At 43.0% G+C, this 27,033-nt stretch overlaps 1 protein-coding gene across 25 annotated transcripts in view; it reads right to left on the bottom strand.

Moving 5' to 3' along the window:
• The window catches only part of Bcas3 (breast carcinoma amplified sequence 3), a 472,949-nt gene that overhangs the window by 188,852 nt on the left and 257,064 nt on the right, over positions 1 to 27,033 (bottom strand). The window contains exons 25-26 of one of the 25 annotated variants that reach the window (XR_001779924.2): positions 7,214 to 7,338; positions 4,597 to 5,860 (exon numbers count right to left, since the gene is read on the bottom strand). The exons of 23 other annotated variants lie outside the window; for them this stretch is intronic. Coding sequence is in view for 1 of the 2 variants with exons in the window: in XM_011248810.3 (XP_011247112.1) it covers positions 7,274 to 7,338 (65 nt within the window). In the remaining variant the exon portion in view is untranslated. Of the gene's footprint in view, positions 1 to 4,596; positions 7,339 to 27,033 lie in introns of those variants that run through there. One more of the 25 variants, XM_011248810.3, reaches the window with a different exon arrangement.

Genomic DNA, 27,033 nt, shown 5'->3' with positions numbered 1-27,033 from the left:
AGAGGTTTAGGAAAATGAATCAAAAGGAAAAACGGGAGGAAGGAAAGCGAAGGAAGATTGCAAAGGCACAAGATGCCAGCCAACCAGCACTTGGGAGGCTGAGGCTGGAGGGCGTGGAATCGAGGAGTTGAGGCTATCCAGGAACAATATTGTCATGGCTGGGGTGGGTACAGGGGCACAGAGATGCTGGAGAGAGGCATTTCAGGGGCCTCGGCCATTTCAAAACTGAGTGAAGAGAAGTTGCTGTTAACACTGGGGCTTGGTGAGCTTGGGAATGTTTTTGGGGTAGCATCTTTTAAGGGGTAGCATCTTTTAAGGGGTAGCATCTTTTAAGCACATTGAGCCACCGCTTCCCGAGGCTCAGAATAAAAACAATGATTAAAACAGCATGAAGGTTTCCGTCCTTGTATTGGTTTTTTTCTGTTATTATGAACTAACCAGTACCCCCGGAGTTCGTGTCTCTAGCTGCATATGTATCAGAAGATGGCCTAGTCGGCCATCAGTGGAAAGAGAGGCCCATTGGTCGTGCAAACTTTATATGCCTCAGTACAGGGGAACGCCAGGGCCAAAAAGTGGGAGTGGGTGGGTAGGGGAGTGGGAGGGAGAGGGTATGGGGGACTTTTGGGATAGCACTGGAAATGTAAATGAGGAAAACACCTAATAAAAAAATTCTTAAAAAAAATATCATGAAGGAGAGGTAAGATGGCTTAGCAGCCGGACGTGGAGGTGCACACCTTTAATCCCAGCACTCAGGAGGCAGAGGCAGGTGGATTTCTGAGTTCGAGGCCAGCCTGGCCTACAGAGTGAGTTCCAGGACAGCCAGGGCTACACAGAGAAACCCTGTCTGGAAAAACCAAAAAAAAAAAAAAAAAAAAAAAAAAAAAAAAAAAAAAAAATAGAAATTAAAAAAAAAAAAAAGAAAGAAAAAATAAATTAAAAAAAAAAGATGGCTTAGCAGATAAAGGTGCTTGCTTGCCAAGTCTGACAACCTGACGCCCTGAGCTCAATCCCCAGAATCACAGGGTGGAAGGAGAGAACCAGGTTCTGCAAGCTATCATCCAACATCCCCATCTGAGCCTCAACTCTGATGCTGCACTCCCCCTCCCTGGACAAATAAATGAATGGAAAAAGGGTTTCTCTGTGTAGCTCTGCATGTCTTAGAACTCACTCTGTAGACCAGGCTGGGCTTGAACTTAGAGAATTCTGCCTGACTCTGCCTTATGAATGCTGGGACTAAAGGTGTGTGTCACTACCACCTAGCTAGGGAAAAAAATGTAAAACTAAGAAAATGGAGAGAGAAAAAGTTCTATTGCAGATGAACCAGGATGAAAGGTTCCTGTGGTGCCCTTGAGACCAGTGGAGCTGGAGCTGGGTTCCTTAGAAGAGAAACCCTGATTGCCATGATCAGAGAGGGGCTTCTAGGGGGAGGCAATAATGTCAGGAAGGAAAGACCTGCTATTCTGTAAAACAAGGATGGAGAAAACACTGAAAGTTCTTTCCAGAAGAAAAACAAACAAAAACAAAAACAAAAAACAACAACAAAAAAACCAACCCAACAACAACAACAACAAAAACCCAAAAACCCAAAAAACAAAAAACTCGATATAGGACAGAGGTGTTTTATTTTATTTATTCTATATGCAGCATAGGCTAGCCCAAACTTGTCATTCTCTTGCTTCAGTCTCCCAAGTGCTAGAATTGTGGAGTGTCTACCATGCCTGATCAGAAAGTGTTAAAACGAATGAGGAAAGGTATGAAACCCATGTGGTATTAAAACAACAACAGCAACAACGCCAGACCATCAAGCAATGGTTTCCTGAAGAGGGCATCTATTCTGAGAGGAGGCAGGCCTGCCTCAACCAGGCTGTCACTCAGCACTCTGTAGGGAGACAGGATGGTGTGGAAAGATCCATGGGTTTGGAAGTTATAGCTTCCTCTCTTTTGTTTTTCTGAAAGATAACTTCAATCTTTTACTGCCATCTTAAATTTTAAACAAACAAACAAAAAAGCACAGGGGAAGCTATGGTACTATAGTGCTCCCTCAGGGATGTGGCACTGTAGAGTGTGCTCCCTCAGGGATGTGGCACTGTAGAGAGTGCTCCCTCAGGGATATGGCACTGTAGAGTGTGCTCCCTCAGGGATGTGGCACTGTAGAGTGCTCCCTCAGGAATGTGGCACTGTAGAGTGTGCTCCCTCAGAGATGTGGCACTGTAGAGTGTGCTCCCTCAGGGATGTGGCACTGTAGAGTGCTCCCTCAGGAATGTGGCACTGTAGAGTGTGCTCCCTCAGAGATGTGGCACTGTAGAGTGCTCCCTCAGGGATGTGGCACTGTAGAGTGCTCCCTCGGGTTGTGATCCTGGCAAGGCCAGGACAATGACAGTGAAGTTTAGGGTTATCTGCCTTTCTCCTCTGCTCATCATCTACTGCTCCTGTGATGTCATGTCAACATTCTTTAGACATGTATGGCAGCCACATCTTCTTCCTGGTTTTAGAACCCTCCTTACCAGTGGTTTTCAAGCTTCTTAATGCTGCGACCCTTTAGTACAATTTCTTATATTGTGGTGATCCCAACCATAAAATTATTTCTTACATTACATTTATTATTATGTATTATTATTACATTTTAACTGTAATTTTGCTACCGTTAAGAATCATAATGTAGCCGGGCAGTGGTGGCACACGCCTTTAGTCCCAGCATTTGGGAGGCAGAGGCAGGTGGATTTCTGAGTTCAAGGCCAGCCTGGTTTACAGAATTCCAGGACATCCAGGGCTACACAGAGAAACACTGTCTCAAAAAAACAACAACAACGGGCTGGAGAGATGGCTCAGTGGTTAAGAGCACTGACTGCTCTTCCAGAGGTCCTGAGTTCAATTCCCAGCAGCCACATGGTGGCTCACAACCATCTGTAATGGGGTCTGGTGCCCTCTTCTGGTGTGTCTGAAGAGAGCAATGGTGGTGTACTCATATGCATAAAATAAATTAAAAACAACAACAGCAACAACAAAGAATCATAATGTAAAGCTGGGTATGGTGGTGTACGCCTTTAGTCCCAGCACTTGGGAGGCAGAGGCAGGTGGATTTCTGAGTTCAAGGCCAGCCTGGTCTACAGAGTGAGTTCCAGGACAGCCAGGGCTACACTGAGAAACCCTGCCTCGAAAAACAAAAAACAAAACAAAACAAAAGAATCATAATGTAAGTATCTTATGTCTGACTCCTGTAAAAGGGTCTCTCAGCCTCAAAGGGGGCTTCGACCATTTGTTGGTACAGAGGATCTCTGACCTTGTAGAACTATGTTGCCTGGATGGCTGGTACTTGCCACACTTCCTACAGAAAGAGTTCCTTGTCTTCCACAGGAATCCTGTGGTCCAGCCCAGGAGTTCTGCATCCACAGGTGCTAAACAGTGGGTCCCTGGAGGCAATGAGGAGGTGTGCACAAGTTCTTAACCTTTAAATTAACAGTGGTAATGTAAGATTTAGAAAGGAAGAGTTAGTAAGAGCAGGACAAACTGTTGTCACTTTCGTTTTCAGGAACACACTAGAAGGGCAGGTGAAAGCTTATGGTCTCGAGGTGACCCCACTGAAAGCTCTTGCTTGAGGGCCACATCTGAGATTCGCTCCCCTTTCGCCAGGCTCCCAGAGAACTCAACTACAAAAGGAGGTTTGAGCAAGGGGAAAGAACCAATATCAGGAGCTCATGGAAAGATGGAAGGATTTCTAGTCACGGTCAGTGAGTGAAATGAAATCATGAGGTAAGAGACGTATTAGTGATGCTAAGGTCAGGACCAGGTCAGGATGTGTTAAGACAGAGGAGGCCTGTCATGGGATCAGAGGCAGCCTCGTGACTCGAAAACATTTTGAACTTGGCCTCAGTTTCCTTAACTCTAAATATACCTGCCACCAAATCTAATTATTATTAATTACAAGAAGAGGAACTGAAGTCTAATAATTCACTAGGGAGCCGGGTGTGTCTGGGGGGACAGACACAAGGCAGACTGCAGACTTTTTCCATCTTCGGGGATGGTACTGGTGGCAGCGCTGCTTGACCCAGAGCAGGTAGAACTCTGTCTCACACATCTCCACTTTCCCACTTTCCACTTGGGTGGTGGTTATTATTTTTAATGTATTCCTACTGCAGTAAGTCATAAATAAGCTTACCTATTCAAATGACCACAATAAATGATGCGGAGTAGCACACAGGCCGTGAGCAGCAAAGACCCAGAAGGCAACACTTAAAACATAAACTGCCAACAGTAACCTGATCAGGTTTCATAAATCAGAGCAGCAATGGCCCTAAAGAGTGGCAATGAGCGCTCCAGTAATTGCAGCCTCCTGTCTAGGAGCATACTGTAAAAATAGCCACAGTAAGCAATCCTCCTGGCCAATCAATAGACTCCTATTAACCTCCTGGCCAATTACAGGATGATTGCCTAAGCAAACAAAGAATTATTGGCTGTTTAGTTGGGACTTTATTCAGGCCCCCTCTTCCCCTGTTTCTCATTCTGTTCCGCCTCTCCTACCCACCCCCTTTCCTGTTAGGAAAAAAACATCTGCAAACACCTGATATTCATCTAAGTCCCTGCAGTTGTACAGTCTTGTTAAATTGTTACCACCTTTTCCACAAGCAGTTTTGGCAATTAACCTCGTGGCCAGAGACTTCAAAGAAAACAACTGTTGAGTTTAACCTCTCTGAGCTACCATAGATTCTTTTATGATTTTTCCTGAGACACTTTCATCCACAGAGGAAAAATGCAGACTGATAAAATTAATGTTTATTTTAATATTTGCTTAATTTATTAAGGCAAACGCCACAGACGTTGGGACACAGCAGGATTCACCGAGTCTCCTCGCTACCACAGAATGGGGGCTTATTTTAATTTACATTCCCAGAGCATGTGTGTGCTCCTTTGCTCTTCCACAAAGCCTACGCTTGCTGGAACCCAAGGATTTGATACATTTGACCCCCTCTTGCCCTTGTTCACAAATCTCTCATATGTTTTTCAAAACTGTTTAAAAGTTCAGGATGAAAAATGCATGTGAAATGAATACTAAAAACCCCAGTTGCCATTAAAAATCTATTTTCATTTTATATTTTTACCCTCGCAGATACACTTTTTACCTTAAAAGCAGGGCTAATCCCCCAATTCTCATGAGAATAAACTACTTGCAATAAAGATCAAAATATATGACTGGGCAAGCAACACAATTCTTCTCCAGTAATCGTGGAGCCTGTGTATTTCTACGCAATTTATGCTGTGTAACCTGTCCAGCTGTGGACAACAGCAGCCATGGGCCTATTCTACCAGCTGAAGGCAGGCTTGTGGAGGTAGGTGTATTAACTCCTTCAGGCTACAGAGTTCATTTAGGATTTTAATAAAAGTGATTAAACATTTAGTAGATTCTGAGAACTACGGAAGCCTCCTCTCTCCCTGGCAATGTGAAGCCCTGGAAAATTGCCACTCTTATGAAATCTGAAGAACTCTGCTAATGATGTGGAATACTCATACTGAGATCTAGACATGAACATGAGGTTGACAGAACAAACGTGTAGCCAAGTTGAAAGAGCTTTTGTTTGATATTTACGGTCACCAGCATCGATATGTTTATAATTAGTTCCACCAAAGCTATACGTAACTGCTTCTCAAAAGATGACACTCTGTGGTGCAATACCGTATGATCTGACAATGGAGTTAAGGGCTTTCATAGGACAAAACAGCAGGTACTACAAGAACACCAAGCATTGAAGAGCAGAGATGGAGGCACAGTAGTCTGCAGGGAGTCAGAACAATGTAGATTCCCCATGAAGTTCCTTGTTCACTGGTCTGTGAGCAGCCAAGCGTAGCACTGGGCCTATAAGGGAGACTGGGAGAATAGAATGGAGTTGTGTACATAAGACAAAAACCACTGAACTGTTTTTAAAATGGGAACCATCTATAAAAATGTGAATCCCCTGTCTCTCTTGACTAATACAGGGTCTACAAATCCACAACAGTACTGTGGGATGGACGAGGAGCAAGCTGGAGCCCCTGCCACTAAGCCTGGCCTACCCTGCTCTAACTCTCTTATACATGCTGGAAGAACTGTCTAGCACGTAGCATTCAGTACACAGTACTCAAAAGGGGTCTTCAATAGCTGCAATGCCAACTCTATTTGAGGAAAGCATAGAGATGGTTAGGATGTTTGCGAGGCAGAGAATGCACCATCTTCTGGACACAGTGGAATGTGTGAGGCACATATGAGGTCTCATTTTATTTGATACTATTTTTTTTGAGACAGGATCTGTGCTGTCAAGTTTTATGTACATTTGACACAAGCTAGAGTCATCAGAGTGGAGGGGGCCTCATTTGAGAAAATGCAACTAGGCTGTAGGCTAGACAGTACAGTATTTTCCTAATTTACGATTGATGGGGGAGGCCAGTCTACTGTGGGTGGGACCCTCCCTGGGCTGATGGTTCTGGGTTCTATAAAAAATCAGGCTGATCAAGTCATGAGGAGCAGGCCAGTAAGCACCACCCCTCCGTGGCTGATGCATCAGCTCCTACCTCCAAGTTTCTGCCCTGTTCCAGTTCCTGTCCTGGCTTCCTTCAACGATGAACAGTGATACAGTGTAAGCCCAAAAACCCTTTTCCTGCCCAGCTTGCTTTGACTGTGGTGTTTTATTGTAGCAATAGTAATCCTAACTAGGACAGGGTCTCACCCTGTAGATCAAGCTAGTCTTAAACCTCCTGCCTCAGCTTCTTGAGTCTAAGGGGGAAATACATGAGCCATGATGCCCAGCTCTATACTCAAGAATTTCCTAAAACTTCCATGTTCCCTAGCTAAAATTCCCACAGCACTAAGAATGTTACAATGTTTCTTGTGGAATTTGGTAAATAACTAGAATTGGTTTTGGATAAGTACTCTTAGCCCTCAGGTGTGTCTCTTTAGACAACTGGGAAATAGCTAGTCTGAACCAGGGAACCAGGTGAGTGACATTGAAGACCAAGTCCTTAGAAATAGGTGCCATTAGCTCTGCCTTGATAAAGACAAGGCTGGAGGTAAGAGAGCTTGCTGCTCTTTTAGAAGATCTAAGGCTGGCACCCACAGACCATGTTCAGTGACTCAGAGCATCCTCTAACAACCATTCTGGAAGTCCAATACTCTCTTGGGTCATAACCCCTCCATAACATACAAACACACAAACATACACACGTGCATCTTGTCATAGGAGCACACCTGTGCAGTTTCCTTTCCTTCAGTTGGTTTCCCTTAGAAATAGTGTTTCTCAGTCACAGTTCACACATTCTCAACATGTGGGGTCCAAAATGGGGGCTTGGTTGTCCATTGCTGACAGTTCCATCCTTGTATTGCATGTGAGGAAGGAGAAAGCAGAACACTAGTTGTACACGCAGTCTAGAATCCAGTCTGTCCCCAACCTCGGGATTCTTTCATGTCAGCCTCTAAGCCCCCTCTGCCAGTGGAGCTCAGGAGTCAAGGGTGACACTAAGGGGATACCCGGGAATGCTGTGAGGATGTGGGCTGCACTGTATCAGGGACTGAGACATTAGACAATATGCTTTGGAGAGCAGGTTTCCCGGAAGCCCAAACTGGTAAAGTAAGCCACGCTAGAGCTGAACCTCCACAGCTTTGTGGTGATTACACACGGGGTCAGTCTTTCCTGGAGGAAAAGTCCAGCTGCAGGAGGATATAAGGTTCTGGTACTCATGAGGCAGAGGCAAGTGGATCTCTGTGAGTTTGAAGCCAACCTGGTCTACACAGGGTGTTTCCTATGCAAACAAATACCATCCAAAGGCCAAGAAGAAAAGAACAGGCAGTTTTGTTGAGGAGTAGCCTGGAAGAAGACAGTTGGTGGTTTGTGCAAACTAGTGGTCTGGGTTCAAATAAGTCGGGCAAGAAAAAAAATGTCTCATATACACGAAGTTCAATCAAATCTAAAACTTCCTCTGTCTACTCTTGTTAGAAAATTCTTTCAATAATCGACTGACCTCTCTCGGGAACACAATTCCTGGTTATTCTCATGGTAACATGTAGCAGTATGATTCCCTTTTAACTTTCATATTCTTGTTTGACCCTCAGTCGAGGGGAGGGGGCTATTTGTGCTGAACATTTAAGCACCATTTTTAAAAGCAACATTAAATGACACGAGGGCCTGGTGCTATGCTACACAGTTGAGTGAACTCCCGCACAGATCAGCGAGATGGCTGGAGATGCCTCTCTCCGTCTGTTTTTCATCTCCAAAGTCTATGTATTCAGCAGAGTGTGAAGAGAGCCTCTCTTCCCCTCCCAACCCTCTCCCCACGGTCCTCCCCAGCCCCCACCTCTCTCCAGAGCCCCGCAGCAGAGAGCAGGAACTAGAGCAAATGCTTTTGTGAATTAAGAGATCTCGTGAGCGTAAATTTGGTCAGGCTGCTCCCTTCTGCAGGCCAGCCCCTGCTGCTGCCCCAGGATGTGAACTGTCAGTTTGCATAGCTGGTGATGAGTTGCAGAGCCATCAGCAAAGGTGAGGACGGCAGGAACAAGAAGGATGCAAGACTGGTGGAAATCATTTCACAAGGAAAATTTCAGCCATCAGTGGGAGGAAGCTTTGAAAAATGCTGCCATTTCCGAGTCAGAATGAAGGAAAAATTAAATTACTGCCGGTGAGGTGAGCCAAAGATGCATCTTCCTCCAGGGAGAGGTTTGATAATGGTAAACACTTGACAGCTGGCCTGAGTTGTTATCTTGTTCTAACAGTTGTTATGGTCTAAATGAATATTTCTGATAAGGGAAGAGAAGGAAAAATTTAAACACTTAAATATTTTTAAGTTTTAAAACATACAGTGCTGAGCCAAACAGGTTTGGGTCACTTTGTCACTAGCCGCTACGCTACTGTCAAGGCTGTGATGACGGGACTGGAGTTTTACCAATAACAGGATCTCAGCTAATCCATAAGAAGCAATTCTTTGATGTAAATCAACTTACTAAGAAAATATTTTTAACCTTTGGCTGCCTCAACAACCAGTAAGAAGCACTTCCAAGGGGGCATGAAAATGTCAAGAAAATAAAGTTATTTAAAACAGCTTCCAGTGATACATTAACAAACAGGCAGAAAATACTGTATTGTTGGATGAGATTTGTAAGCTACTGACAACTGACAATCATCAGATTTCAAACTTTCACAGATCTTATTTTATTTCTTATAAAAGAATTAATCCAAATACCTCAGAAAAATAACAGATCAAGGAACCAACATTTTAAATGTTCAAAAACAAAACGAAACAAAACAAAAAATCCTATTTATTGGGTCACTGGCAATTCCACAATCCACCAAAATTTAGAGATCCTGGAGGGACGTCTTGTTTTAAATCTCCTGCTCTGTTCCTATAGATAGCAAATGAAAACAAGTCTGAGTTGCTTCCCCGAGTCTTCCCAGCATAGGATCAGCCACACTGTCTAGACATCTGTGGACGGTCACTGGACAGGTGGAGTCCCTTGCCTTCCTTATACAAGTTGCTGTTATGTCTTTAGAAAGAGAAGTGGAGTCCTGAGAGTGCCCTCAGGACCCTCAATCTACTGAAACAGTCACAGTCACAGTCCTAACTTAGCCTGCCTTGTGCATTTCACTAGACTTGAGATGGCCAGTGGCCAAGAAACGAAACAAGGTGGGGGGAGGGCGATGCAGAAATGCTGGAGAGGAAGGTCTAGGAAATCTTGCACAGAAGATTATTAAAAAATTAATTTTCATGTCTTTCTTCAACATGATTTGATTGTTAATTGCCTAAAATAGAATCAGCATAAGTAAGGGACTTCATTATTTAATATGTAGAAAAATTCCATGGAGTCCTAACTTGGTGTTCCACATTTGGTCTCTAACCCAGCAGTTTGGGGACATTTTGTATCTTTTTTGTGACAGAGTACACTTTAGCATGCATTTGTAAGCACTATGCTCTGTCCAGAGGAAAACTTTAGCCGAATCCTTTCCCCTAAGTATCTTTGAAAACCAAAATCAGAGGATGTATCTTTACTTTGTATTAGTGGGAAGTCAGAATTTCATCCCCTCCTCAACTCTGGGACCTTGACCTGCCTTAATATGAAAGTATATAAATTGATATTAAAGTATGGTATTTTAAGAATGTTTCAAAGTAAGGTCAAACTGGTGTTAAGAACCCTAGTGGTGAAGGCTGAAACAACAGTCTGGCTGAGCAGTCTTAAGTGCAGCTGCCTCCAATTACTAAGCACATCTTAGCCTTGGTTTCTACTGAGGAAACAATGCAACCAAGGCCTGCAGTCAAAAAGTAAAGTCAGAGAACTTACTAACAAGACAAACTGGACAAGTGTCAGGGTGCTGAGGCCGTTCCAGCCAGACACGTTACCTGACTCTCACCAAGGATGAAGCCAAGAGCAAACACTGGAGAGAATGTTCTGACAGCATCTCTAAGAACCTGCAACACTACACCCATGCAGACACCCCTACAGCATCAAGCGTCGCTCCCAAATACATTGATAGAAAGAAAACAAGACAAAGCATGTAGTCTATCCTGACACCAACAGCCGCCGCACTGGGCCATCCTGCTGCATCCATACCCTATTTCCAGTCTCCAAATCCACATATCAGCAAGTCCATTATGTCCAGTACAGTACACAAAACACCACAGATCATCCAAGCACATTATTTCATATCGACTTCCCCTTCCTGCCTTCACTTGCATTCCAAACTCCCTCATGACAACACCCTATCCCCCCAAGTGAAAAATCTTTGGCTAGTACAAACTTGTATCCCTGGAAACACAAAAACGGAGGCCATTTAACTGATATGCCAAATTTTTATTTTATACAAAGGTTGATAATGTCCATGACCCTTCCATTCCTAAAATTCTCTAAGTGCCAAAATCCACTTCAGTTTTCCCTTACCTAGTGCCATGTAAAGACAAACAGGAGGCAAGGCGCCAGCTTCAGTCACTCATATCTGAGTGACATCTGGTCCTGCTGATGACTAACCCTGTCTCCTTAGTCAGACTGTACATCCCTCTAGAGTCTTTTCTACAATGAACTTAATCCTCTAACTTCAAAAACTGGGCAGGCAAGAGGATTAAATGAGATACCCTATACAAACGTAATGTCACTTCTTTCTCAAGGCTGCCCAGCCTTCTGACATAGAAACCTGACATTGTCATTGTCTGAATTGGGGTTTCTATTGCTGCAACAACACACCATGATCAAGCCACTCAGGTGTAACCTGTGGGGTGCCAAATGTTACACTGATGTTTCACAGTAAAAGAATGGATATAAATTTTGTCCAAGAATTATCTACCTGGCTACTAATTTAAAAATCACAAACTAAAAGGTCTCCATTGACTAATAAGAAAGTTCATTTCTCTGGTTTTTTTTGTTGTTGTTGTTTTTTGTTTTCTTGTACATTTTAACTTTCAGAGATGGCAGAACACCAAAATACAAAATTGGAAAAAAGGAACTAGTATGTGGCTTTAACAAACTGTGACTAGAGAGCTTTGGTTATCTGGTAACTGAGTACACCAAGCTCTTAATGGACGTTCTTTCTTGACATCTTTCCCACATGTACTCCATCCTGCCACTAGAATACGCCACATTTCCAAACCTTCCTCTCTTGTCCCTTGTCCCCACGCTTCCAGCACTTCCCATCCAGTCTAGTTCTAACCTCCCCCCGACATTCGGATCCCACCCCTCATCTTCTCTAATATGTATCCAAAGCAGGCCTGTCCTTTCCCCAAATTAGTCCAGTATGTGTGGCTCTCGCCAGCAGGAGTTCTCCTCAATCTTCATTTTCACCTGTCAACATCCTCCATCCCTCACAGTCAGCTCTCAGTGGCGCCCTCTTCCCACTGAGGAAACTGACCAGCCATTCCCTCCCTTGCTGAGAGAGCTCTGTCAGCCTGGTCTATGGTTACCAGGATTTTGTTGCCAGCCACTGTGCCCTTTTCTCTTTTTGTTGCCTCCCAGAGCAAGGAGCATGGCTCTGTGACTCACTGACCTGTGCTCTGCTACTCCTATGACACTGGGAAAGTTCATCAGTGGAACCATTCACACCTCTGTTCGGGCTGAGTAAACACGGGGACTCACTTAATGGAGCCCCTACATCAGCTTTGCCAACAAGAGGCCACTATGGTTCAGATTACAGACAAGGCTTGCACGCACCTCAGATGATATGAGTCCAGAATAGAAACGGGCAGCCAATCTCCCTCCTCTCTTAATTTTTTATTGAAAACAGATTTTTTTTTCCATTCGGTATATTCTGATTATGGCTCCCCTCCTCCAAACCCTCCCAATCCTCCCCAATCACTCTGATCCAAAACTTATTTGCTCTCATTAGAATACAGCCAATGAGCAAAGACACAATTCTCACAAATACAGAGATGGTATTAGAAACCTCTCAGGCCAACTGCAGCCGCCTATAACCTCCTGGCTTTACTGCAAAGGAAGAAGGATCTTTGTGCTTACTCTCCTCTGTCTCTGTAACAGTCTTGCTATGTAATGCTGGCTGACCTCAAACTCACAGCAATTCCCCTGATTTAGCCTTCCAAGTGCTGCAATTCTATAATCCCATGAGACACCACACCTGCTTTATACATAGATTCCCCCCCACTTTAATTTGGATCAAACAACCTATTAGTTTAAGGGAAAATGTGTACTGTTTAGATTAAAAACTATAACATATCCATAATCCAGAAGTTGAAGCACAAGTACCTTATATGAAGTCAGCATGGGAGAAAATATATAAAAGGAAGATTATTCTTGAAAATCTAAGACTCAAAACCTAACATGTTTCCATTATACTTTAGTTGCTTTCTTTTTTCTAGGCATAATAATTTAATGTGTACTTGTAATCAAAAATATAGAGTGAGTGTCCATGTAACAAGCAGCTGGGTGAGGGGCCACACTTTCCAGCACTCAGGAAGTGGAGCTAGGGTGCTCACTGAGCTCAAGGCCAGCCTGGGATATACAATTAGACCCTACCTTTAAAAAAAATCAAAATTCAAAGATTATAGTGAAAGTAGAACAATGCCTGATGTATATATATATGTATATGTATCCTTTTCTGCTTGTAAGCCTGTAGTACTGGCTATGGTCCCTTTCCATTCACTTTTGTGGAATAAATAATATGGGCATGAAAAGGTATTGGAAATTCTTCGGGGGGAAAAAAGGTCCAATAAGAAAAACTGCTAGTTTCCCACTGAATGCAGAAACAGCCACCACATGTGCCGAAAGGCCAGAAGAAACAAATGTTCAAGCAACATACGTTTAGCTTCAAATAAGGAATTCTCTATGCCAACAACATTTCTTACGTGTCTCATAAATCATACCTATCATATAATCCAGATTTTCTTCAACGTCTTAACGCTTCCCCTGAGCAGACCATTACTTTGTATTAATAATCGAATACAAAGAAAGGCACACAAGACTTTTACTCAAAGAAGCTAAAGAAACCCTAGACATGAACTTGCCATGGCCAGAGGCCTGATCTCCATGAGCAGGTCCAATCAGTCCTGTGTACTGAGGTAGCTCCACACTTTCCCAATACTCAGCACCACTATCTGTCCTTTGTACAGTATGGATGTGTCCAGCCTCTAACATACTTCCCAGGTTATTAGAACTAAGGCTTGTGGTTTTATTGACATAGAGATCTGAACACTTACGTTGTCTAATATGATAGCTATTAGCAACTTATGGCTAAATATAATTACAATGATATTAACCTGCTCCATAGATCCAGCACTCACCAGGTGTGTGGCACTGTCACAGAGGACAGTGCAGACAGCAGAGTGCTCCCATCATTACAGAAAGTTCCAGAAGACAGTGATACCCCAATTACCAGTTGCAGAGGTTACATCTTAGCACCATTGTCTCAAAGCGCCACTGATAATGGCATGTCTTTTAAGTTTTGTACACTGAGTGTAAGAGTGCTTATTCTCTACCACCTAAGCAGATGAAGACATGTGAGAGAAAATTGGCCCTGAGGACTCAAAACAAACTGCCATGTCAGCAAAGAACCCATCTCCATTGTCCTAGCTTGGGTGGCGATGTCCCCAAGACTATTTGTTAAAAGCTAGGTTCTTGGAGGTGGTAGCACATTCAAAAGATGGAAACTTATGTGATGGGCTTCCCTGTGGACATGTGCTCAAAGGTGATCCTGAAACCCGGACTCTTCCTGCTGTGCTCCCTAGCAAGGGGGCTTTGTCTTGCCAAACGCTCTGCCCACAGGCCAGCCTTGCCATAGCCTAAAGCAAAGGCTCCTGAGTGCTACAAAACTGTGAGCCCCAGTAAACTTGTCTATTTAGAAGCTGGTTTTCTTGGGCACTTTGATCCTGGAATGAAAATCCAAGTGACAGAACTATTTACAGAACATGTACAGAGTTGTCATGGTAAGAAATGGCATTTCACATTTTGAACAAAATCAATACAACTGTAGTTTGGGACACGAGTTGCTCAGATCTGCTATGCACATATACCATTTTAAGTAGGTCCATGCATTTTTACCTAAAAAGGTTTACTGCATGGCAAACATCTGACCAATATGTAACAGGGTTAAGCAGATGCGGGCTGTGGAAACAAGCACTAAGTCCTTTGAGCCTTGGTAGATGCTTGCTAGTTGTGTGCCTTTTGAGCAATATACTGGATTGTGTGATTTCTCCCAAAAAGAAACAATAATTAGGTCATCTTTCATAGCCTACATTCATACTCAGGCTGAGAGACCTCATTCTAGAGAGAGACAGACAGACAAAACATGCTCCCAATCTTGAAATGCTCACAGCCAAAAGCAAACTGTAGCCAGAATGCTGGCTAGGGATGCACAGAGTAAGTGATGCTTGTGCCAAAAATTGGAAGCCATAATACAGGAAGGGATGGCATGGGCAGACGTACAGAGAGTGTGCGGAGTCTGGGATGAACCAGCTATTCAGAATGGCAAGAGGGAGAAAAGGAGGGAGGACAAGGAAGAGGCTTTGTACATCAAGTGTGGAGCTAACCTTTGCTTGGCAAGCACTTTCCATAAAGAGCCAGAAAGACTAGCTGGGCCATATGGTGTCTGTTAACATTGCTCAACTCTGCACGCGGAGAGCGGCCGCAGATACGGACAGCACATGGATGCCAACCGTGTGGCTGCCATCACCAAACCTTTGAGGATGAGCACAGACATCTGATCTCACAGAATTGTCAGGGTTTATGAAACTCTTCTTCATTTGATTTCTTTCCCTATCCTGTAAAACTATGAAACTGTTCTTAGCCTCTGGGCTAAATATGAACTTGTGGTAGCAGTAGCTTGCCAGCCCCTGCTAGAGTGTGCACACAGGACTTCAAGGTGACAACTTCACTGGTCAAATAATAAATACAGCAGTGCAGCTGCCCTCAGAGCTCTGGAAGCACCGGGTATCTTGCAGCTATTTTGTGCTGAAGAACAAATGAGCATGACATATGACCTGTCATTATCTTCTCTGTGATACTTACAATGAGATGGAATGCTACTCAGGGGAATAAAAAGGCTTATTTCAGGCCACTGTGGTGAAATGACATTTACCTAATGCAGATACAAATTTTGTGTTAATTAGTGGGCACTTGACATTGATGTGATCTGATTAATGGGGCAAAGTCAGCCTTAAACTAGCTCGACAGAACTAACATAGTATGCCCTTGAATTGTGAGAGTTAGGGAAGTGTCAAAAAGCACCAGCCAATGAGAAACCACTCAGAGTCACCTGCTATACTCTGAGAATACTAACCACCTTATAATGACCTACTAGTGTCCGTATGTGAATCCTGACACAGGGCATCTGGCACATCATTTAAGAGCCTCAGTGCTCTTACCATATCACACAACCCAGTCTTTATCAGGGACACGATGATGTAAGAAAATGGTATTAGATAAGATGTTTATACATTTAATTACAATTAACTATACATAAGAATATGCTCAACTAATGTTAGCTCTCATTAACTTATAATGTAATCACACGATCGCAGCTCCTTCCTCTTTCTAAAAATGTTTCTCCCATGATGGTTTCCCCAACTTTGTAATATTTCTCTATAATTCTAGAACCAAAATAATCCAGAACTTTGTCTAGTCCGAATTTCTCATTTTAAGGATTAATTAACTGCCCTTGGCAGCTAGAAGAGGGTGCCAGGTGCCCTGGAGCTGGAGTTACGAGCGGCTGTGAACTCCTTTACATGGGTGCTTGAAATCAGTCTCAGGCCCTTGGTAAGAGCAGTGCATGCTCTTAACCATTGAGCCATCTCTTCAGACGAAGAGAAAATCATTGACAAATTCATAGAGGAGGTGACACAACCTGGTCTGAAAGGTAAAGGCCTAGTTTGGAAAGTCTGGTAGAGGAGGAGAAAGAGAGCAGTCAATGGGTTATGGCTTGGCTGAATAGCAGGAATAACTTGCAGTGTTCTACTGAACAAGAAGGTAAATGGTTGACAGCGACTGCTTGAAAATATCAAACTAGCAAGCAGGATTTTGAATACTGCCTACACAAAGAGAGATCAATGGAAGAGGTGATGGATAAGATGGTAACCTAAGCATTACATGGAGTGTTTACTTAAAGTCATGCCATCTCCTGTTTATTACCTGTTTATTACTACGTGACAACTAACCTTGTTCCTTTCTTTTAAACAAGGATGTAGAGTGGCCTGTAGAGTTCTGGGTCCTGCCTCTATCAGTCTCAGTGGCCATCATCTAGGCACAAGGCTTCCCAAAGTTCCTCAGAGCATCGGATTCTTCATTTATTAAATGGAGATTAAATTAGAAGTGCCCAGAGAACAAAGACCACTGTACTTAACAAATATTTTAAAAATCATACATGTTCCTGTTACTACCAATCTAACTTATATTGATATTCTATGTCTTCCATTTCTCAAAGGAAGACATGTGTGTACATATAGCACCTATGTTAATTCCTAACATTGCTCTAACCTGTACTTGCCTCACTAAAACTAATACTACTTATTTTCCAATTAAGGCAAAAATCTCTCCCTTCGTGAGAATAACTCCCCCTTCTTTGCTATATCCCTCAAGGTATATTTTAAATACCTTGTGGTCTTTAAATGCTTTCTTTAGGATGCCAGATTATGGGCCAATGTTGGGCATTTTCCTGTCTGTGGTTGACAGTGTCCCTTCACAGTGGATGGAGGGGTGGACTATGTCTTTTATCTTTCCTTTGTCTATCTCCACTATGCCTTTAACAAAAGTGCTTAACAAAGTATGCAAAGGTGCTATACAGGTGTATTCATCTTTCTCCTTAGAGTACCGCCAGGCTTCCGGGTCACATATACTCTTCCCCAAGTATAGCTATAGGTGAAATTTTGACCATTCAATGAAATCTTCTGATTCACTGTGCAAATGTAGCATAATTAATCTCTATTAGCATTGACCTTGCCATATATACCATTGTTAGAGAACATTCCTAAAGAAAACAGAATTTGGTGTTCACTTGGTGAGTGGCAGGTAGGGGGTCATCATTGTACAGACTTGAAATTACTGATTTCTGAGATACCCAAAGGCCAAGCTCAAGAAATGGTACTTATCTGAAAAGTTCTCATTCGTGTTCTCAACTGTGGAATGGTGTCATTCCACAGTGTGTCATGGGCATACCGTTACCTGCAAAGCTTTGACCCAGTCACGCTGAAAACTGTCAGTGGACCAGAATTGGTTTCTTTTTCTTCTGTCAGCATTCTCTCTTGTAAAAATACTAAGAAGGGAAAGTGATTATGGGCATCTAACATCAGATTTAGTAAAAATCACTAGAGAAAATATAAAGAGCAGTGTGATTTAACGATCTGAGAAAGTAGGCGAAAGTGTCAAGTCTAAAGACTTTTCAGTGGGTATAGGCTGGGGGTGGAGCAGCTTGGAGGGGAGGGGAGCACAGCAAGGCATCTGCCAGGGGCTAATCACAACCCTGCATGAAAAGCAGTTAACAAGTGAGAATCAGAACACCCAGGAGGAAAGGAAAGCCAGCTCCATCACCAGGAGAAATAAACAACAAAGAAGAAATATTTCCTTTGGCTACCACCACCTCCTTTTCAAAAGCTCAGAGGGCTGTGGGGAACGCCAAGGACTGGTTTTCTCTCAACTCCCTCTGAAGCATTTGTCTTCATCACCACTCTTTTTAATCAGGGTTCCTTCATGAGTGCTGCTGCTCAGCCCCTGAGGGGCAGCTCTGCTCTGTGATAAATCAGAATCCACACCGCAAGTCACTACTCAGCACTCTCGGGGAAAGAAAAACAGACAAGTGCCCACCACAGGCTGAAAAGGCCCAGAGGTCACAAGAAGGAAAGGCCCCAGTGCAGGAAAAAGGCGGGCAGGGCCAGCAGGACGCCAAGGCAAACAGAGATTGGATAGACTTAATTACAGGAGTTTGGAATATCATTTCATTTTAACTACAAATGATCACAAATTTGTTTAATAGATTGTAATTTGTAGCCTTAATAATTTCACACCTAAATCAAAACTTGGTAGCCCCAATGGAACCTCAGATAAATTAGACTATTACCATCAAAACTTCCTTCTTACCTGTATTCAATGACATCACTAAGAAAGAAACCATTCTGGCCTAAGAACCTTCTAGTATTTACTTTACAAAGTATAGTTTCTAGTTTATAAAGTTATAAAGACGTAGTATTATCCCCTACTAAAAAGTATCTTGGAGATAACCCAAGTTAACTATAATTGGTTAGAGATCATTGATGATTTCTTTATTCAAGTTAACTGAGCTGGCTAGGTGCAGAAGATTGTTTAGAACCGATGGTTCTCAACCTTCCCAATGCTGTGACCTTCCTAATGCTGTGACCTTCCTAATGCTGTGACCCCTTAATACAGTTGCTCATGTTGTGGTGACACCCTCATAAAATTATTTTTCTTGCTACTTCATAACTGTAATTTTGTTACTATTATGAATCGTAATGATAGTATCTGATATGCAGGTACCTCATATGTGACCCCAAATGGGTCCCAAACCCCAGGTTGAAAACTGCTACTCTAGAGCCTAGAATTCTATTCCCCATATAAACAATCTCAGGTCTTACGAATGGCTTAAAAGCTGAAAGAATGCCAATTATGGAGAAGGTGCAGGCAGAAAGTAGAATATGAGTTATTTATTAACCTGATTTTCTGGCTTTCCCTGTGTAGCCCAGGCTGGATCTCACCGTCATAATCCTCCTACCTCTGCCTCCCACACGCTAGGGTCACAGACATGCCCCAACCTGCCAGGTTCTAATGCCCCAGTTCTTTATCTCTAAAACACACTTCATTTATTTCTTATGCATGCTACTGAGTTGCTAAGACTCCCCAAAATTCAGGGATATTTTAATTTCTGAACATTTATTCTAAGTGTCTTAATGGGCTGGAGTGCTAAAAAGATTTATGTAAATACAGAAACTAACTTCCTTTATTTTTAGAAGGAATATAGTCTAGTATAGTGGTAAGTTCTTCTAGGACACTAGAAAGCAAATTCTGCTATAAACCAACCGAGACGGTGATTCTGCAAATGAACAAGCTAAGAGCTGAGGCCATGACTCCCAAAAGAAAAATCAGCTTTCCTAATGTGAAATTTAAAACGCCCTTAACCTATCCGCCTGTGAAAGACTGTACACAGGTCGGGCTATTCAAAGACATCACAGGTAGCCCTTAGCCAAAGACCTACTGTTTATGTCAGACATCTGCTCAGGAGCTAAGACTCACTGTTCCAACTACACTGTACTCTGCTCCTTCGTGTCTTCGTGTAAGGTTTCATGGGGGTGACACTTCCCACATGGTTGGGTGCCCCATAGACCTTGCCCTCCACACCAAGGAGCTCGATTCCATGCCAGCCAACCGTGGTTTATAAGCACAAGTATGTGTGTCATTAAATTTTACTGAAGACCCTACAACAACAAAGAGCAAAGGACCCAAAATCATGAAAGCAAGACCCACCTTCTAATCTATATTTAAAAAAACAGCCCCCATTTTCCTCTTTGGAACTGAAACTATCACCTGTTGTGATTCTGGGATGAAAAACTCTGCCAAGATCTTAGGATGCTGGGACGGGTGTAAAGCAAGCACCATCTACATCCCCACTCCAAACATGTCAGGTTGTAAAATAGCAGACAAGCAAAGGTCCTCGAGGGCAGAAGTGAGATGGAAAAAATCTACACTATGGCTAGGGTTTTTGGGGGGCTGTACTGGAGAAAGTGGCAGGGTTACAATGACTAATGGCCTTGGGACCAGTCTGGATACAGTGCTCCAGGCAACAAGTAATTAAGAATCAGTTGTGTGGTATTCTGATGAATGGGGTCTAAGGGTTGTATTGATTATTCTTTTGGATATAAGAGAGTTAAAATGACAAGGAAATTGTAGTGAATAGTTTCCCATAATTAACTGGGAAGACATTTTGTTTGCTGGGTTTTTTTTAGGAGCCCTGGGAGACAGAATTCAAATACTTGTGTGATGATGATTAAGTCCTGATAAGCAATTGAGTGAGCTTTACACTGAGGTGTCACAGTGATCTAAAAACAGGCATAGAAACTTGGTAAAGGTGAAGGCGGTCTTTCAGCTATCTCCAAAGTATGTGGCTATATCTTGCAGATCCCATGGGCCAGCACTAACATACACTCCATGAGGGAAATACCAGCTGTCTACAGAAGGGCAGCCGCAGTGTGGGTGATGAGGCCGTGGGATACGGCAGTACCTCTTATGAACAAAAGTAACAAAGCAAGAGGCGCTGCTGGTCTAAGCAGAGCTGCACATCCCCCTGCCAACAGAAGGGGATTTTCCTTCTCATTTTCAGTCTGCAACACTGCCTTACACAACTGAAACGTTGGCTGTGAGCAACAGCTAGGTCTGACTCCTGCAGACTTCTGAAAGATTTGGACGAATCAAAGAGTCATTTCCAAGGAGAGACATTAAAAAATAATAATAATTTTTAAAAAGTCTGTGGGTGACAAAACCGTGGGCAGGAAGCTCTTCTCCAACAGGATCCCTAAGGACAGCACAGCCCCTCTATGCTGCCAGAGGGCGTCAGCGATGTCGAAAATCCTAGAAGCTGAAACTCCAATCTGGCCGCTATAAAGCAGCCTGACTCCGACATATTCTCATTCTTGACAAATACCCACCCACCGACAGGGCTGGGAGACACATGGCGGCCAGGCCAAGTTGTCAAAATTGATCATTATAAAATGTCTATCTTACGAAAGTACAACCTTTGTTCAATGTGCTGCTTCCCTTGGAAGAGTGATCTTCCGAGAGCTGTAGAAAGGTGGTCAGAAAGGACGGGGCTTGTACTGGTTTTCTAGGTTAACAACCTTGTTAAGAATGGAAGGAAAGGTGAACGGTGGCCTTGGAATGTTGAACAGCAAACAAGAAATGAATCATCTAGTAAGGTCCTCTACTTCAAAGAAATTTGTAATTTTTGAGGCTCCCCAGAAAATTTCCTAGGCCTTTAGCTCCTTTGATTTCCTTTCCTTCCCTCTCCCCTCGGGTCCCCAGCACAGTGCTGCAAGGCCTAGGCAATGTGGAAAGTTCACAGCTAGTCGCCTGATCTCATGATCCTCTATCAAAACAGCACTTTCAAAAGTGCTTCCTGTCTAGCCCCGCACTTGCAGGAGTGTTTCCTTGGCTCAATCAGCTGCCAAACCAAATCCCCTCGGTGCAGAACTGGCAAGCACTCAGCACAGCCCGTCCCCTCTCCACCTTGGGCCTGACATCCGGAAGTGACTTAGGAAGCACTCTAATGGTTACCAAATTTTTGGAAACTGACTTAGCTTTCCTGGGCAAGTCACGTGTTTAGGGGAGATGGAACCACTAATCATCACTTGACCCTGTGACAGACCAAAAGTTGCCCTTTTCCCCCCACCCCCCGGGAAAAAAAACGAAAAGAAATGTACCAGCTAGAACAATGATGCAGACGCACAACCATGCTGGAGGAGACGGCAGACATGCCGTCGCCTTCCAGATGTCGGACATGATGGTGCACAGGCAACACAAAGAAGCCAAGAGATTCTGCTGCACACCCTGCACACTCGCTGGCTTGCTCTTTTCCTACATCCTTTCTTCAAGTGCTGGGAACTTTCTATGGCCATTCAGGGACTCAGAACAGAGAAGAGCTGAAGATCTGTCCATCACTTCTCTGTCTCTGAAATACAACTGCATAGTTGTAAGCAGCGACAGAGGCAGTGTGATTTGTCTGAATGCCTCCTGGTGCCCCACACACTCTGCACTTCACTACCTTGTGTATCACCAAGTCAAGCCTGGACCTAAAGGAGACTCTGCACACCCACTAAAATCACCTCCTGCTTCTGAATCATGCACAGAACCTGAGAGAAGCCAAAGCTGACTCCACTCAGGCCTCCTGTAGGACTGCTTCTATGCGCTTATCCTTGCTCACACTTCTACTGGTGGAAGGCTTCCCAAAAAAAAAAAAAAAAAAAAAAAAAAACGGATTCAGCTGTCAGACTTAGATTATCAGGGAATCTCTAAGATGAATGGGTCCTTTAAAAGAAAAGCCAAACTTGAGGTAATTACGTTCGAATTCTTTAATCACTTTTTCCAAGCTCAGGGGGAATTGTGGTGTTTCTCTGAGGAGTGTCTTCCACTATGCCACACAAATGCGCTGCAGGTTCCTCCTTCAGAGGGGTACCGAATAGAAGGGCGTCCCCTGCACAGTGTTCAGGAGTGTGCTTCTTGGCTTGTCCTTTTTGGATAGCAGAGGTTGTGTGTGAATGTGCAATTATCAATACAATTCTCATTTTGTCTCCTTTCTTCAACAATAAAGCAATAAGAAAAAGGAAGGGAGACGGGAGGGGGGCAGGAGGGAGGGGAGGGAGGAAGGGAGGGAAGGAGGAAGGGAGGGAGGGAGGGAAGGAAGAAGGGAGGGACACTTAAGTACTGAACATGGGTTTCATACCATACCAGCCTTAACAGACCTCATCTAAACTGCTCAGGGTCAGAGTATCTTGCATTCTAGAATATATATGCAGGCTTAATTAATTAAATATTCCTAATCAAAACCTCCTAAATATTCCAATACCCCAATGTATTGAGTGGTAGATTTCAGATTAGGGATCAGTCTACTCTGTACTATGGTAACTTGTTCATTTCCATCTCTGGGAAATTCAGACAAATGGGCCTTGGAATCCCTGTGAAACTGAAGTTCCACTGTATCCCACAGGGCTCTGCATACACTGTGTTGCTCATCATTAGGACATGATATGGTATCATGATAAGATAATGTAGCTGGTGCAGTTGGGGAATTAATTACAAGTAGACAATGTAGCTGGAAGCCATTCATTGTACAGCACTACTAGAACAGGAGCAATGGACAGAGATAATCACCAAGGCCACCCTGTCATAGACATCTGAGATAACTGAACACTAAATCGTCCATCAACCCAGGCCTTTGCATAGAGATAGAGCCCAAAATAGACAAGATTTAGCAAAAGCTTGGCCAGAGAGGTCACTGAGTGTACAAGAGAAAATCTAGCAAGCACTGAACTTTGTCCGTGCACCATGGGTCAGATATCACCCATGAAAACGTCAAAGAGCTTCTACCTCATGTGTGGTGGTTAGACAGGGAGAGAGGCAGGACATATGGCTGTTCAAGTGGACTGACCTAATCTCTAAAGGTATGCATTAATATAAAACTTAAGAGCCTGTGATAAGGGAGGTTAATCCAGGGTGTTTTACTGACTGCTTGGGTAAATAGCCCAGAAAGAAATCTTAACACATTTGACAATATTGGTGTCCTGCAAATAACATACTTCTGCATGCAAAGTGATAACATGAATTTGTATTGCTTCCTACAAAGGAAAAGGCCTGGTTCTGAAAGAGTTAAGAAAGACCAAAATTAGACACAGTTCATGTTAAAGGTTAGAAGAATAATCAGTCACTTGAAAAAACGCTACATAAACATTTTTCCGGATGCAATTTTCAGTCCAAGGATACATTTCCCAGTAGAAATCAACAGCTAAAAAGGAAATCATTTCGTCTCCGTAAGTGCCAAATTGTATCCTGATTTTCCCTGGCCTGGCTCAACTTTCAAAACCAGTGGTTCAACTTCTGCAATCTTTCACCCAATGGCTATATAAACACATCTTACAAGGCAGACATAATCCTTGGGTGGGCCAATTTATGTTGGATTATGAAAATACTTAAAATACAAAATCGTATAATGACTGTTGTCCTTCAGTTTTTCACTAAAGAAAGGGGGGGTGGTGGTGGAGACATTTAATAAAAGGCCTTGGTTTGCACACAGATAACGGACCACAATCACTTTCTTTTCTTTTTCTCCCCCTCAGAAGGTAAATAATACTAAAGGATGGTGTTCTGGCCTGGTGATGGTCTGGAGTTTATGAATACAGTTCTGATGCACGCAAGGCAGTCACCGGCACAACTGGAATGAGTTACGCTGCTTGCAACAGGCGAGGAAAAATTTCACCCTTGGAAGTATGCTGGATCTTCTGTACTTGGTCAGAGGTTACAGAAACATTAGTTTTAAGGATAAAGTAATCTTAAGTAAAAACCAAAAGATTCATTCAGAATTTATTACTGCTCCACTCCATACATATCCCACAATATACACGAGTCTCCATAGCACCAGCCCAGCAGAAGCTCAAGCCCCTAACTAGAGAAATCATAAATTCTGAACATTCATGCAAAGGTGAACTCTGTTTTTCTACTTCTTCCTTGAAATTCCAGAGATTTTAAGGCAGCTACGGAAGCACACAGAAAAGCTCACCCCCAGCATTAGATGGGGAGGGCAAGAATTTTAACTTTTCCTCCAATGGATAAAGCTATGTAAAGGAAGACGTTCTGGAAGTCTTTGGAGAGAGCACAGAATAAATCATAGCTGTGAGATCTGGAAAAGCTTGGTTGAACATAAAGAGAGTTTCACTTCTGTGCCTGTACATTTTGCCTTGGGGATAACGGATCTTCTCAGCCATTCACAGAACGATGCTGTAATGCCCCATCCTTAACCAGCAAAACTAAGAGTTGCATTTGCAACCGTGCATTTCATTAGCTGTTAACTGAGAATTTCATCAAATATCCATGAAACTATCATAAAAATGTCTTCAGCAACAATCACCAAGAGCTCCATCAAAGTAGAGAGCTCAACCAGCTGCATGAACTTTTGGGGAGTCGTGGTGCACCTCTATGAATGATCTTCCGATGCCTGAGAACAGAGAGTAGTGGCACTGAGGCAGCCTGTACACTGGAAAGGAACGCACACAACAGTACAGCTTAATGTCACATGCAGAGAGGCTGGGGACACTATAGCCTCACTCACAGAGCTCTCAGTACAGGACGTGTTAGGGACCCACTTGCCATCTCCACAGGATAGTTCTGCCTAAACCTGCAGAAAGTGTTTGAGTATTTTCATTTAAATGTAAGACATTTGAGGCCAGCCTGGGCAAACACTATGAAGTAGTCTTTGGAATTAAAAGTAATGAAAATAGAAAGGCTCTCCAATTGTTTTCCAAAATCAGAGACTTCTCTGCATAGGAAGACATTCAAACTAAAACTTAAAGGTTGACTACTCAAATCTGCGTTTTTGGTTCAGATATTTTGCATTCCTTTCTCATTTAAGACACTGGCTCATGAAAGCCACCATTATTTAAAAGTGAAGAAAGAAAAGGGAATTGGTCTTCCTTTCCTGCTGGATCTGCTATTATCACCTGTATCTGTTTCCAGGAAGCCAATCTTCATTAGGGTTAATCTGCCTACTAAATGAATAAACAAAGGATTTCTCTGTCATTTGGAGGCCAGGTGAGCCGATAGCATCTTCTAACACAGAAAAGCATCTGTACTTGACTGCTGAGGAAATTACCTGCTGCAACCCCACACCTGAGGATCACTTGGCAGGCAGATCAGTGATGCTGAGCAACATACAGAAAATGGACTAGAACTATAATGTTCAAAGCATTTAAACCTGCCCTTGTTTTTAAAATGAAAAACAATTTTATGTAAGTTTTCACTAAGGAACACTAGACAAATAAGTAAATAAATAAATAAATAAAAATCAAGTAATTAAGGTAATTTCCCATTCTGTTCCACTTCTACCCTCCAGCCTCAATAACTTAAAAGATGTAAGAGTCACACCCCAACATCAACACAATGAACAAAATAAAGACTTGAAACATCTCTATGTCAAGTACTTGACAGTAACATTCTAAACACTATGACATTAACAAACTAAGGTGTGCTGTTAGATTATCATTCCTTTGCTAGACTGATAAATTCAGACCAAGAAAACTATATGACCTTAGTAATTAAACATAGCAAAACAAAGAACCCAAGACCAACCATTGTTGACTTATTAAATTATTAATAAGACTACCCTTGTTTTAACTTGTGGAACAAAATCTTATTGCCCTGAGAAATGATTTTGCTATCTAAATAATCCAACAGGAAACCACTGGTGTTAAATAAATAAAGACAAACAATGTGAAAGAAATGAGGTCAAAGATATCTGACCTGGCTCTAGACTGAGTGTGCAGATGGGGGGTGGGGGGGAGAGATACAGGCGCAGATACAAGTTAACAGCAACATCTGACAGACTGAAAACACCAGCACACCCATTCCTAAAGCCTGCAAACCAACCATCCTCAGAGATGCTGGACTCAGAAGGACCAGGGTGTGATGCAGAATGAAATAAGAACAATCCACCAAAACGCTACCCTTGGCTCAGGCCCCTAAGTTGCTGACACAGGTGTTGCTACTTTATTTAGCTTCTAATAATAAACATGTAGAGGAAGAAGCCAAACTGTCGGGCAGGTTATGCATGGTTCTCTGGAGGGATCAGGAACTGAAGAATGAGGCAAGAGAGGAGAAAGGTCAGTCGACATTTAATGAGTGCCTACTGTGCGTCAAGTCCCCTGTGAGAATGACTGGGCTTGCTCAAGAGTGATAAAAAACAGATTCACTCTTCACATACACTAGGTCATCATTGCCTATGAAAGTAGGAGCCTTTCAGGTGCACGAGGGCATCCTAGCAGTTTTCACAGGGCATGGGTAAGATGGATCTCAGAGACAAGAAAAACACTAAGAGGTGTGTTCACCTG

The sequence above is a fragment of the Mus musculus genome, chromosome 11 (assembly GCF_000001635.26).
Source record: "Mus musculus strain C57BL/6J chromosome 11, GRCm38.p6 C57BL/6J".
Lineage (NCBI taxonomy): Eukaryota > Metazoa > Chordata > Mammalia > Rodentia > Muridae > Mus > Mus musculus.
The sequence above is the reverse complement of the archived record's forward strand: the minus strand, read 5'-3'. Positions and strand labels throughout refer to the sequence as shown.